This window comes from Hyla sarda, chromosome 4 (assembly GCF_029499605.1).
Source record: "Hyla sarda isolate aHylSar1 chromosome 4, aHylSar1.hap1, whole genome shotgun sequence".
NCBI lineage: Eukaryota > Metazoa > Chordata > Amphibia > Anura > Hylidae > Hyla > Hyla sarda.
In genome coordinates, this window is record NC_079192.1 from 321,249,879 (window position 1) to 321,262,904 (window position 13,026).

At 41.9% G+C, this 13,026-nt stretch overlaps 1 protein-coding gene across 1 annotated transcript in view; it reads right to left on the minus strand.

Moving 5' to 3' along the window:
• Nucleotides 1-283: 283 nt before the first annotated feature.
• GNPDA1 (glucosamine-6-phosphate deaminase 1) overlaps nucleotides 284-13,026 on the minus strand; it is a 41,467-nt gene continuing 28,724 nt past the window's right edge. Inside the window, exon 7 of the mRNA XM_056574928.1 lies at nucleotides 284-1,103. Within this exon, the coding sequence (XP_056430903.1) occupies nucleotides 1,003-1,103 (101 nt within the window). The 3' untranslated portion in view covers nucleotides 284-1,002. The remainder of the gene's footprint in view (nucleotides 1,104-13,026) is intronic.

Consider the following 13,026-nt stretch of genomic DNA (forward strand, 5'->3'; position numbering starts at 1 on the left):
CTAAGTGTCTAATACAGAGACAGTAGTGCCGGTGTCCGAATCTTTTTCTGATGTACGATGGTAGCATGCTTTTCTCCGTGCCTCGCAATCATTGCCATCCTGCTTCACCTGATGGCCCTATAGACTAATAATAGGGCTGTCCTATAAAGCAGGACAGAGAATGGCGAGAGCCCGGGAGCAAAGCCCGCTACCCCCATGTTTCTTCTGACAAGTTCTAATGATTGTTAGGGGTCTCCGCACGCACTGAAGCCCTGAACAACCAAAACTTTGACATGTCAAAATTTAAAAAAAATTAACTGTACAGAAAGAGTGGAATACCAAATATATTTATTTTTTTTCTATTATAAAACTTGTAATATTTCAAAGATATATTTTGCACCTACAAAGTGGACTTCAGGAAAAAAAAGTAAGGCTTAGTTTAAGGCTATATTCACACAGTCATATTAATTTGTGTAAAGTCTGTTATTTGCAGCCATATTAGGCCAACACTATTTAGCCTGTCTAGTAACCCAAAATACCAACATCAAACATCCATACCATTCTGTTCTGGTTAATACACATAGTCAAGCTGCCATTTGCACCCAAGAAAAATTGTCCAAAAGATTTATCTAAAACATGTCAGATATAGAGGGAGTGTTCATACATTGTGGTTTTTAAATGCAGTTATTGAATGTAAAATCTTTAAAAAGAGAAATCTTAGTTTTCTCTTTATATGTTTCATGCATTCATGTTTTTTTTTCTCCTGGTTTTGTATTCAACAATTGCAATTAAAAACCCGACCATCTGAATACACCCTTACATGGACTGTCAATAAGACTGTGTGAACGCAGCATAAACAACAGAGTTCATATTGCTGATGGTGAGATATCATAATGGTCCACCAAGGGTAGTAGACGACTAAGTACTCCTCTTGACTGTCTGGTCAGGGAGGTAGCAAACCATGTTCTTTAAGCGGCACAGGTATACAGTCTGATTCTTCATCTTTGAGCTCCTCCGGGCTACTTAGTCACTGTATGGCTTCTTTGGAGTCTGTTCAACTCCAGTTCCTTTCTCCTTCATGCTGTACAGGGGATCAACCAGTTTATTGTGAACGTGTAATAAACCTGTAAATAAAAAGCCACAGACATCAATCTTTGGTTTTGATACAAGAAAAACTACTAACAATAGAAAGAGAAATAATCTGTTGCCAATTCCAAGTGATTTGCATATTTCTTCTTCAACCAACAAAACCCCATAACTGTGGTTCTACATTGGCCTTTATTTACTAAGAGTGTTGTGTAGGTTTCTTTGTGGGGTTTAATTCCCTACAATTTATTTTCCACAGTATTTACTAAGGTTTCCCTACACTTTGCTTTTTTTTTTTTTTTACACATGCTCTGATCTGTAGAGTTTTTCCTCAGCTTAAATCCACCACATTTTATGTGGAAACTTGTAGTAAATATGTTGGGATTTTTTTTTTTTTTTTTTTTTTTTAATGTCGGGAACACACCCCTTTTCTGTGACCACGGCCCCTTTCCCCGATGACCACGCCCCCTTTCCGGGTTTTCTTTGCAAAATGGAGAGTTAGTTGGGGTTTTTTCAATTCAGACGCAGACAGAATTTCAGGCGCATATTCTGGCACAGACAGAATTTCAGGCGCAATGCGCCTGAAACTGGCGCACAGCCCGACAAAACATGTCGGGTTTGCAATAGTAAATGAGGGCCATTGTCTTCACTACTAGTAGTTTTCTTTAAAAAAAAACAGCTGTGTGTTTCTTGATCGATCTATTTTATTAAAGGAGTATTCCAGCGCAAAATAACTTATAAGTTATAGATCGCGGGGGGTCCGAGCGCTGGGGCCCCCCAGGAACTCCTGGACGGGGCCGCGGCAGTCTGCAGGAAGTGAAGTTTCGTCCCCAGCAGAAAGCCGCTGCAGACACGCCCCCTTCGTGATTTATAACTTATCCCAATCCTTCGGATAGGGGATAAGTTATATTGCACTACAGATCTCCTTTAAAGAGTACCTATCATGAACTTGTTAAATTTTATAACCCTACCAGTTCCCTGCCCCCATCGTGATAAACCACCCCCCGTCTTTATTTTTATAATTTTTTAGTTTTCTACCTTGATATTGCTCTGTATTTTCTGCTCAGTCTTAGTTAGATTCACAGACTGGGGAGGAGCATTATCCAGCAGGCGTGACATAATTTGAAGCTATACAGGGGAGAACTTCCTCCCTAAGGGTACGTTCACACAAGCAGATCCCCAGCGCGTATTACGCTGCGGATCCGCCGCTGAAGGACCTCTGTATGCTGCCTTTACAGGTGCCTGCTCGGAGAGGCAATACGTCGCAACACGCAGACACACTGAAGCGATGTGCAAGTCGCTGCGCATTCGGTGTACTCGCACATATCACGGCCGCTCCCGCGCGAGTATACTGAGCATGCGCACAGCAACTCGCACATTGCAGTGTGTCTGCTTGTAGTGGCATATTGCCACTCCGAGCAGGCACCTGTAAAGGCAGCATACAGCAGTCCTTCAGGGGCGGATCCGCAGCGTAATACGCACTGGGGATTCGTTCGTGTGAACATACCCTTACTCTACTACACACAGCCCAAAGCAGTTCAGATTAGCTATGATTGGCTAAGGCTGCACCCCCCTTTCAGCATTTCCTGATTTTGGACTTCTGCCAGGCCAGCAGGAGTCCAAAGTCTGTGCAAGAGATGGGGAGAAAATGTGCTCTGGACAAGTAGGGAGACACCTAGTGGCAGCTTTTTTAACACACAAAAAAATATTTTTTTTTTTAAACAAAGTGTATTAGAAAGATTTTTTATTTACCATGGGGAGTGCAATAGCAAAAATTTGTTTTAACGAGAGTGCCAATTTAAATTGTAACTTGCATGTTTATGAGGTAAAAAGTCTAGAGCTTTTTTTCTTAGAATTTTGTGTTGTGCTGCTTTTCTTTCTCTTTCAAGAAATTTATGAATTAATTGACAAATGGGCATTACCATTTGGGGGCGTGTCCATAGACATACTGATACAGTCCAATCCGTGCTGACCATGCCAGACTGTAGGGACATATTTAGATGGTAAAAGATAAAGCGCAGTTGTCAATTTATTCAAAAATTTTCAAGAGGAATAGCATAGGATTGGAACAACAAAGAGGAGAAAAAAAAAATTCCAGAATTTTTTTTATACATTTTTATTGGGAATACAAGTATTTACTAAAACAGGTAATTTAGGCAGGGTGACAGGTCTTCAATAAACCGAAGATATGTTAAATCACTATGTACCGTATGTGATCAGGTCGAAAACACTCCAGAAGAATACAAAAGTCCTAGCACAAACATTCAGAGAAACATTCAGAACATGACTGGAATTTTTACGTTGTGGAGATTTGCATTTCAATGTGGTTATGGTGCAACCTTTCCTAGACATAATAATAGAGCAGAGTCATTTTGTAAATATTTGCAAGTAAAATCCATGTGTCTCCACTCCCTAGCTTCAGTTTTACAGCAGCAGTCAGATGTTAGCTTCTGTTCACATCAGCATTATGCCTTCAGACTTTTTTTTTTTCTTATTGAATCATAAGTTAAAAAGGATCAGACAGCAGTTTTGAGCTACCAAAACTGCTGAGAGCCCCATAAAGATTTCAGGGGAGGAAGTGAAATCATAATTTTGCTATCAGCATTTATTTCAGACATACAAGCTGCATAAATGTCTATGTCATAGCCAGCACGTGTCAAAGAGCGGGGCTCCTCTTTTTAGGTGCACCGAGCTCCTAGCACAGTTTAACAGATTTGTAAATTACTTCTATTTAAAAATCTTAATCCTTCCAGTACTCATCAGCTGCTATATGCTCCACAGGAAGTTCTTTTCTTTTTAAATTTATTTTCTGTCTGACCACACTGCTCTCTGATGACACCTCTGTCTGTCTTAGGAACTGTCAAGAGCAGAAGCAAATCCCCAAACCTCTCCTACTCTTGACAGTTCCTGAGACAGACAGAGGTGTCGGCAGAGAGCACTGTGGTCAGAGAGAAAATAAATTTAAAAGAGAAGAACTTCCTGTGGCGCATACAGCAGTTGATAAGTACTGGAAGGATTAAGATTTTTAAATAGAAGTAATTTACAAATCTGTTTAACATTCTGGCACTAGTTGATAATTTTTTATATACTCCGGTGAAAAACTATATAGTTTTTCACCGGAGTACCCCTTTAAAGAAACTTTAGCTTTCTTCTGACTGCAATCTCCTGCTGTAAGCCAGCAAACAGGACATGCTGTTGTGTGGAGAGGACTTCTCAGCTAAGCATTATAATGGAGCGGACTCCTAGGACTCCTGCATTTGTGGGCTTGGGAATGCAAGTGAGTAGAACAACAAAAATTACGGATTGGAATCAGAATCTTTTGAGCCATTATAGTACAACACTTCATGGTATACATTTTGTTTCTTTTACAGTCCAAGTCAATGTCAGGCATGCAGAATTAGGTTATTCCTTGGTCTCCCCTTCCCTTCATGAACATTGCCCAGCAGAGATAACATAACTGCCTACAGGCATGTCGCATGAATATCTATATAAACATTTCTACCATTTCTTTTCTTGAGTAGGTCACCATGTGTAAAGTAAAGTATATTAAAAGGGGTATTCCAGGTTTTAATAACTTTTCACTATTGTGCCTGTGATGCCAAGTTATGCCTTAAGTACTTTACTTGCCTTACATGTGTGGGGTGGTGATGGAATTGGGCAGAAGAGACTCCATTTTGTAATTCAAAGGCTCCATATTCTTGGTCTAAGTGACTGCATTCTATCATTTTTGTTTTTTCTACATAACTCCTGAAATTATGGACTAGAGACAATTGGTGTCTTATCTTCAAGGACGCAGGATGCCGAAACTTTTATCTTTTTCTACCACAGATGTGTCCTTGAAACAATGGTTCATTATATGTCAGTTTAAGCTATGTATCTTTGTATCCAAGTTTCTGCTGACTATGCAAATGATTTATGGTTTCCTGTGTAAAGTTTACTGCGCATGCCATATTGAAAATCAAGTATCCCCTTAAGGACCAAGGACATACCGGTACGTCCTTGGTCCTGCTCCCGTGATATAACGCGGGGTTACACGGTAACCCCGCATCATATCACGGCGGGCCCGGTGTCATAGTGAAGCCGGGACCCGCCGCTAATAGCGCGGCATCCCGAACAGCTTGCAGGACAGCTGGAGGGTCCCTACCTGCCTCCTCGCTGTCCGATCGCCGAATGACTGCTCAGTGCCTGAGATCCAGGCATGAGCAGTCAAGTGGCAGAATCATCGATCACTGGTTTCCTATGAGAAACCAGTGATCAATGTGAAAGATCAGTGTGTGCAGTGTTATAGGTCCCTATGGAAGCTATAACACTGCAAAAAAAAAAAGTGAATAAAAAAAGTCAATAAAGATCATTTAACCCCTCCCCTATTAAAAGTTTGAATCACCCCCCTTTTCCCATAAAAAAAAAACTGTGTAAATAAAAATAAACATATATGGTATCACCGCATGCGGAAATGTCCGAATTATAAAAATATATTGTTAATTAAACCGCTCGGTCAATGGCGTACGCGCAAAAAAAGGGCATTTTTGGTAACTTTTATATCATTTAAAAATGAATAAAAAGCGATCAATAAGTCCTATCAATGCAATGCAATATCTGTTTAAACAGTGGTCTCCTGCTTCTGTATGTCCCCTGGCCACATCATTCACCCCCCCCCCCCCTTCCCCCTGATCCGCCGTGCCACTTTATTCCCCCTGTATCAAACCATCCCCCCCCTTTATTACCCCCTGTGCCACATCTTTTCCCCTTAATCTTCCCCCCCCCCCCTTATGCCACATCACTTTTCCTCTTCCATCCTCCCTCCTCCTCTTTGCAGGTTTGACATTCTCCTGATGTCCTCTGCACTGCACTCACTAAGAGGCTGTGAACAACGGACATCACTTGTCAGTGCCCGTAGCCAATGCTGCTGCTCTCAGTAAGTGGAGCGCAGAGGAAGTCAGGAAAAAGTCAAACCCCCTGAAAGCCCCTGCTGCTGAGCCTGCTGAGGAGGCATGATTGGCACAGATGGAATAAAGTGGCACATGGGGATAAAGGGGGAATGAAATGGCACGGAGGAAGAAATGGCACATGGGGTGGTAAAAAGGGGGGTGATGAATTTGCACAGAAGGTAATTTGACAAGGCACAGGGAGAATAAAAATGGCACAGCGGGAATAAAATGGCACAGCAAATAAAGGGAGGATGAAATGGTAGAGGGGGTTGATAAGGTGATTAAACGGCACTGGGAGATTCTACTGTAATATTTTATCATATTTTATAGGTATTTACACTCCAGATTGAGTACAGTACAGTATTCGGTCATTTAGATAGATTTTTGAGCCTTTTTTCCCCCCCAATAGGGGACATCTCTCGATAGCAGACACTTTTTTATTCCCTGTGAGTGTCCGATATTGGGAGATTCTACTGTATTTTCTTCTCTGCTAAACTCCTATATAATTACCGGATCACCAATGGACCCCATGCAAGTGAATGGTAGTGGCAGTAGCCATTTGCATCGGACCCATTTCAGGGTCCATTTAGTTTAAAAAAAATAAAACAAAAAGGAGCCAAACTAACACCGGACCCTGGGTCAGATGCAAACGGCTATGTTAACCTAGCCTTAACAGAGCCTTAGAAAGAGCTGGAATTCTTTCTTCATTCATTCTTTAGTGCTGTTCAGCCACTATTTTGGAGTCAATTTAGCGTTGCACACTAAATGGTGCATTTCCAAGTCAAAATACACTTATTGGCTATTTAATATGTCTGTGCTCGGGGCTTCACACTTGCTTGTAATTACAACGATACATACATACCTGTATGAAAGACAATAAAAACTTAACAAGGCGGATTGTGCCCATAACCATGACGGAGGCACACCTTTAGTGGGCATACCCTGTAATGGAATACATTGAAAAAGGGGAGGGTTGGGAGGGGTCCGCAAAACATCACATACCGGTAGGTGCAGGGGCGTTATATACCCCCGCTCCCTACCCACAACTCCTTTACGCCCTGCCTAGAAGTGCAGGGGCGGAAAATACTCACGGCCCTCACACAAATACAGCATGATAGGCTTAATTAATACTTGTGATTGGGGCTTCACACTCATGCTCGTGATTACAACGATACATACATACCTGTATGAAATACATTAACCCCTTAAGGACTGAGGGTTTTTCCGTTTTGCACTTTCATTTTTCCCTCCTTACCTTTAAAAAATCAGAATTCTTTCAATTTTGCACCTAAAAATCCATATGATGGCTTAGTTTTTGCGCCACCAATTCTACTTTGCAATGACCTCAGTCATTTTACCCAAAAATCTACAGCGAAACAGAAAAAAAAAAAAATCACTGTGCGACAAAATTGAAGAAAAAACGTCATTTTGTAATTTTGGGGGCTTCTATTTCTACGCAGTACATTTTTCGTTAAAAATGACACCTCTTTATTCTGTAGGTCCATACGATTAAAATGATACCCTACTAATATAGGTTTAATTTTGTCGTACTTCTGGCAAAAATCATAACTACATGCAGGAAAATTGATATATTTAAAATGGTCATCTTCTGACCCCTATAACTTTTTTTATTTTTCCTCATACGGGGCAGTATGAGGGCTAATTTTTGCACCATGATCTGAAGTTTTTACCGGTATCCTTTTTGTATTGATCGGACTTTTTGATCGCTTTTTATTAATCTTTCCATGATTTTTTTGCGCGTACGCTATTGACCGTGCGGTTTAATTAATTATATATTTTTACAATTTGGACATTTCCGCACGCGGCAACACACATTTATTTTTATTGACACTTTTTTTTTTTTTTTTTTTATTGGGAAAAGGGGGGTGATTTTTACTTTTATCAGGGAAGGGGTTAAATGATCTTTATCAACTTTTTTTTCACTTTTTTTTGCAGTGTTATAGCCCCCTCTAGTGGCTATAATACTGCACTAACTGATCTTTTACATTGATCAATGGCGTCTCATAGGATACCATTGATCGATGATTCTGCGGCTTGACTGTTCATGCCTGGATCTCAGGCACTGAGCAATCATTCGGCGATCGGCGTTGCAGGAGGAAGGCAAGGTCACTCCTTGTGTCTGCCAGCTGTTCAGGACGTCGCGATTTCGTCGCGGCGGTCCCAAACAGTCCCCCTGAGCTAGCTGGGAGCAGTTTACTTTCCCTTTGAACGCCGTGTCTAAAGGGTTAATAGCGCGCGGCACCGCGATCCGTGCCGCGTGCTATTAGCCACGGGTCCCGGCCACTATGACAGGGGGCCACGCCGTTGCCCCTTGTTAAAGGAAGGGAGCGGACTCTGGGCATACAGGTACCCCCTGCGTCCTTAAGGGGTTAAAAAATTAACAAGGCGGTCAGATTTGTGCCCTTAACCGCGATGGAGGGCACGCCTTTAGTGGGCAAAAAGTCAACCAAGAAGGAAAAATAAGAGAATTTATAATCATGAACCAATACCACAACCCTAACATAAAGCCCAATTAAGGCTGGATTAAGGCTGGATCCGGCTGGGGGAGGGGAAAACCGTGCGCTCCCGTACCCCACCCGGACCAGCGCTGAAATCCATTTACTTTAATGAGCTGACCGGAGTCAAACGGTGACTCCGGTCGGCTCATTTTTGACCCATATCCAGTTTTGTGACCGGACCCAAAACTGTAGTTTATTACGGTCTTAGTTCCAGTCACAAAACTGAATACGGGTCAAAAATGAGCCGACCGGAGTCACAAAGTAAATGGATTTCAGCTGGTACGGGAGTGTCCAGTTTTCCCCTCCCCAAGCCGGATCCAGCACCAGTACAGTGAAAACGAGGTGTGAATGCAGCCTTAGACTAACTTGGGACAGAAAATATAGAATCTGCGAACTAGCTATCCTAATAATCGATGCCTAGTACAGAAGGGCTGTGGTAGTCACGCCCACTCTGTAATAAACGAGACGGCACTGAAAAAGGATCAGGCCGACATACTAGCGGATATGCCTCGTTAACATACTTGCCTATGACATTATTGCAAGAGTGAACTAATAGATACCTGTCAGGCATAAAATGAAGCTATCCAAGTCCCTGCTATTAAGCAGCAAAAATAAACTGTTACCAAAATAACACACAACATCATCTACATAACAGACCTTTGGTGATAACCGTGTGGCACCATATCGCCTGTAAATCAAACTACACTCGAATAATCACCTTACCTGAAGACTAAGCCATACCTTAAACTGCCAAGCTTTCGACTCAAATTGGTCTCAGGAGTGGCGTCCTGCTGCGAGAGACCGATCCCTTCACCTCCATCATGCCTGTAGACATGACAGATCTTTGCATAACCATCATACCTGTAGACGTGACAGTTCTTTACGTGAACCATGGTGCCTGTAGACTAGACAGATCTTCCGTACCTATAGACGTGACAGTGCAAACACCTGTGTGCCATGAAGCTATTGCTAAGTTATTGTTCTGAAAGCGTGTCAGTAACAATAACTAGGCAGTGCATCCCCCTGCAGATGTGCCAGGTATAACAGGTATACAACCACCTGTGTGTCGTGATGTTGTTGCTCTGAAGACATGTCAGTAGCAACAATTAAGCAAAGCATCCCCCTGCAGACGTGACAGGTATGACGAGTATACAACTGCTTGTGTGTCATGATGTTGATATTCTAAAAACAAGTCAATAACAGTAAGTACTCAGATCGTGCCCCTGCAGCTGTGACGAATATCACTATGTCCACAACTACTAGGGTAGTGCAGATCCTTGGAAAAGGTTGTAAGGTAGATGCTGCAAGTAACATGAGAAGTTGATCCAAATGCTGACAAATAGGCCAGACTGACTTGATGATGTACATGATACTAATGTTTTATTGCTAAATATAATATCAGCTGTAGTAATAAATAGTCGGAACTTCTGCTGAAACTGACATACATAACAACACAACTGAAAATATATGCGTGATTTCAACAATGTATAACAAGTGGGATGACAGCTGTAGTAGTCTAAGTGTGCTATTTAATGTAAAGATTATGAACCTAACAAGAGTATGCATGTAAATTTAACGTCTGTAAATAGTCATGGACACACGACTAATGTAAAGCTAAAATGCTGCGTATGACTGCACAGTGTAAAAAAAAAAAAAAAAAAAACACAAAGTTACATCAATGCTCACAATATAGCAGTATAATTCTTATAAATGTATGCCCGAAATAAATGCTACGTAATTTATGTACCGTAAAAAAATACTATGAGCCTATAACCAGTATGAATGCTATAAGCATATGTAACCTGTAAAGCAAATCAGCGTATGTACCGGTAGGCGTGAAAGTACTGTAAAATATAAACATATACTGTATAAACTATATGAGCAAAAGTACCGTATAAGCTGTGATTGTATATACAGAATACTAATGCATGCACAGTATGAAACTATAAGCGTATGCGCCATATAAGTGCTATGAGCATATGTACCGTATGACTGATATGAATGTATGCACAGCACAGATGCCGAACACTGTGAGCCGAAATACTATGGGCGTATGCACTGCACAAATGCCACGGGCGCATGTACAGCACAAACGCTATGGCCCTCATTTACTACATGTTTTGTTGGGTTGTGCACCAATTTCGGGCGCATTGCGCCTGAAATTCTGCCTGCGCCAGAATATGCGCCTTAAATTCTGTCTGTGCCTGAAATTGCGCCTGAATTGAAAAAACCCCAACTAACGCTCCATTTTTCTAAGAAAACACGTAAAAGGGGCATGACCGCTGGGAAAAGGGGAGTGGTCACAGAAAAGGGGTGTGTTCCCAACATTTTCACAAAATCCCAACATATTTACTAAAGTTTCCACAGAAAATGTGGTGGATTTCAGCTGAGGAAAATCCTACAGATCAGAGCATGTGTAAAAAAAAAAGCAAAGTGTAGGGAATTAAAACCCACAAAGAAACCTACACAACACTCTTAGTAAATCAGGGCCTATGGGTGCATAAAACTCATACGCCACGTGCGCCCGCGCAACACGACAGCTATGAGCGCATGAAAACAAATGCCACGAGTGCATGCGCAGCACGAACGCCACGAGTGCACATGCAGCATAAATGCTATGAATGAATGAACAGCGAGAGCGTATGAAAAGTGTAAATACCATGAGCTATGAGCTTAAGGCTATCGGATCGGGTTGGGGAAGTGACACCCGCAGCAGGTGCCCTGATTGGTCGGCCGGTGAACCGGCCGACGAATCAGGGCGATCGTGAGGTGGCACCAGTGCCAACTCACCCCTGCTGGATATGGCTGTTCTGCTGGCTATGGCTGTCTGACGGCCCCGATCAGCCAGTAATTCCGGGTCACTGGAGACCCGATTGACCCGGAATCGCCGCAGATCGCTGGGCTGAATTGGCCCCCCTGGGCGATATGCCGCGATGCCTGCTGATCGATATCAGCAGGCATCAGGCACCGGCTCCCCTCCGGCTAGCGGCGGGAGGCCGGGAATGGACAGGACATACTCCTACGTCCTCGGTCCTTAAGGACTCGGAAACGGGGGCGTAGGAGTACGTACATTGTTCTTAAGGGGTTAAAAGGGGTACTCCACTGGAAAACATTTTTTATTTTATTTTTTTTAACTGGTGCCAGAAAGTTAGACAGATTTGTAAATTACTTCTATTTAAAAATCTTAATCCTTCCAGTACTTATCAGCTGCTGTATACTACAGAGGAAGTTCTTTTCTTTTTGAATTTCCTTTGTATGACCACAGTGCTCTCTGCCGACACCTCTGTTAATTTTAGGAACTGTCCATAGCAGGAGCAAATCCTCATAGCAAACCTCTCCTGGTCTGGACAGTTCCTGACATGGACAGAGGTGTCAGCAGAGAGCACTGTGGTCAGACAGAAAGGAAATTCTAAAAGAAAAGAGAACTTCCTCTGTAGTATACAGCAGCTGATTAGTACTGGAAGGATTAAGATTTTTTATAGAAGTAATTTACAAATCTGTTTAACTCTCTGGCACCATTTGATTAAAAAGAAAATGTTTTCCAGTGTAGTATCCCTTTAAGGACAGCGGCCAATTTTATTTTTGCATTTTTGTTTTTTCCTCTTTGCCTTCTAAAAATCAGGACTCTTAAATTTACATCCACAGACCCATATGAGGGCTTGTTTTTTGCGTGACCAATTGTACTTTGTAATTACACTTATTTTACCATAAAATGTACGGCAAACCCAAAATTTTTTTATTTGTGTAGGGAAGTTAAAGAGAAAACAGAAATTTTGCAAACAATAGCCGGGACCTGCTGTTCATGCTGCGAGCACCGTTTCGCTGGGTGACCCTCATATATCTGGAAGGGTGAGACAACCGATTGATCAGTTATTTGTGTACGGTTTTTGCTTAACCCCGGGATTTGGACATCTTTGGACTGCACTTAATTGGGGGGGGGGGGTTGTGCAACCCTTCCTATTTGGGGCATAGTTGGCCGCTTAGAAGGCCTAAAGAATTTCAATCTGTGTACTTTTCTGTCTTTAATATTTGAGAACACTATTTCATTGAATTTATTGTAAAAGTTTTGTTTTATTTACTGTAAGATTTTATGATTTATATGGATGGGAACACAACACTGACACATTTTACATTTTATGCCATTGTAAAAGGATTCAATCAAAAAAATAAGCCAATTCTCACTGTACTAAGCTAAATACAAATCTTGACAAACGTGCTATCCTGTCCTTAATCTTTCCGTGTACAGCCTCTGTGTGATAGGACTATGAATCCAGGTTTTTCCTTCATGGCCTTGCACTGTCTACATTTAGGACACTGTAACCTACTAAGTAGTCTTTACCTGAAATATTTAATATATATTGGAAAGTTTATTAACTTGGCCTAATTGACAGTCAGCCATTTCCAAATCTCGCATCTGTGCACAAATTGTACGCTTTGCGCAGAAACAAGATTTGGAAACACAAGAAGCGGAGCCCTGACAGGTATGGAAGGGAGGGGATAAGTAGCCGTTCCAG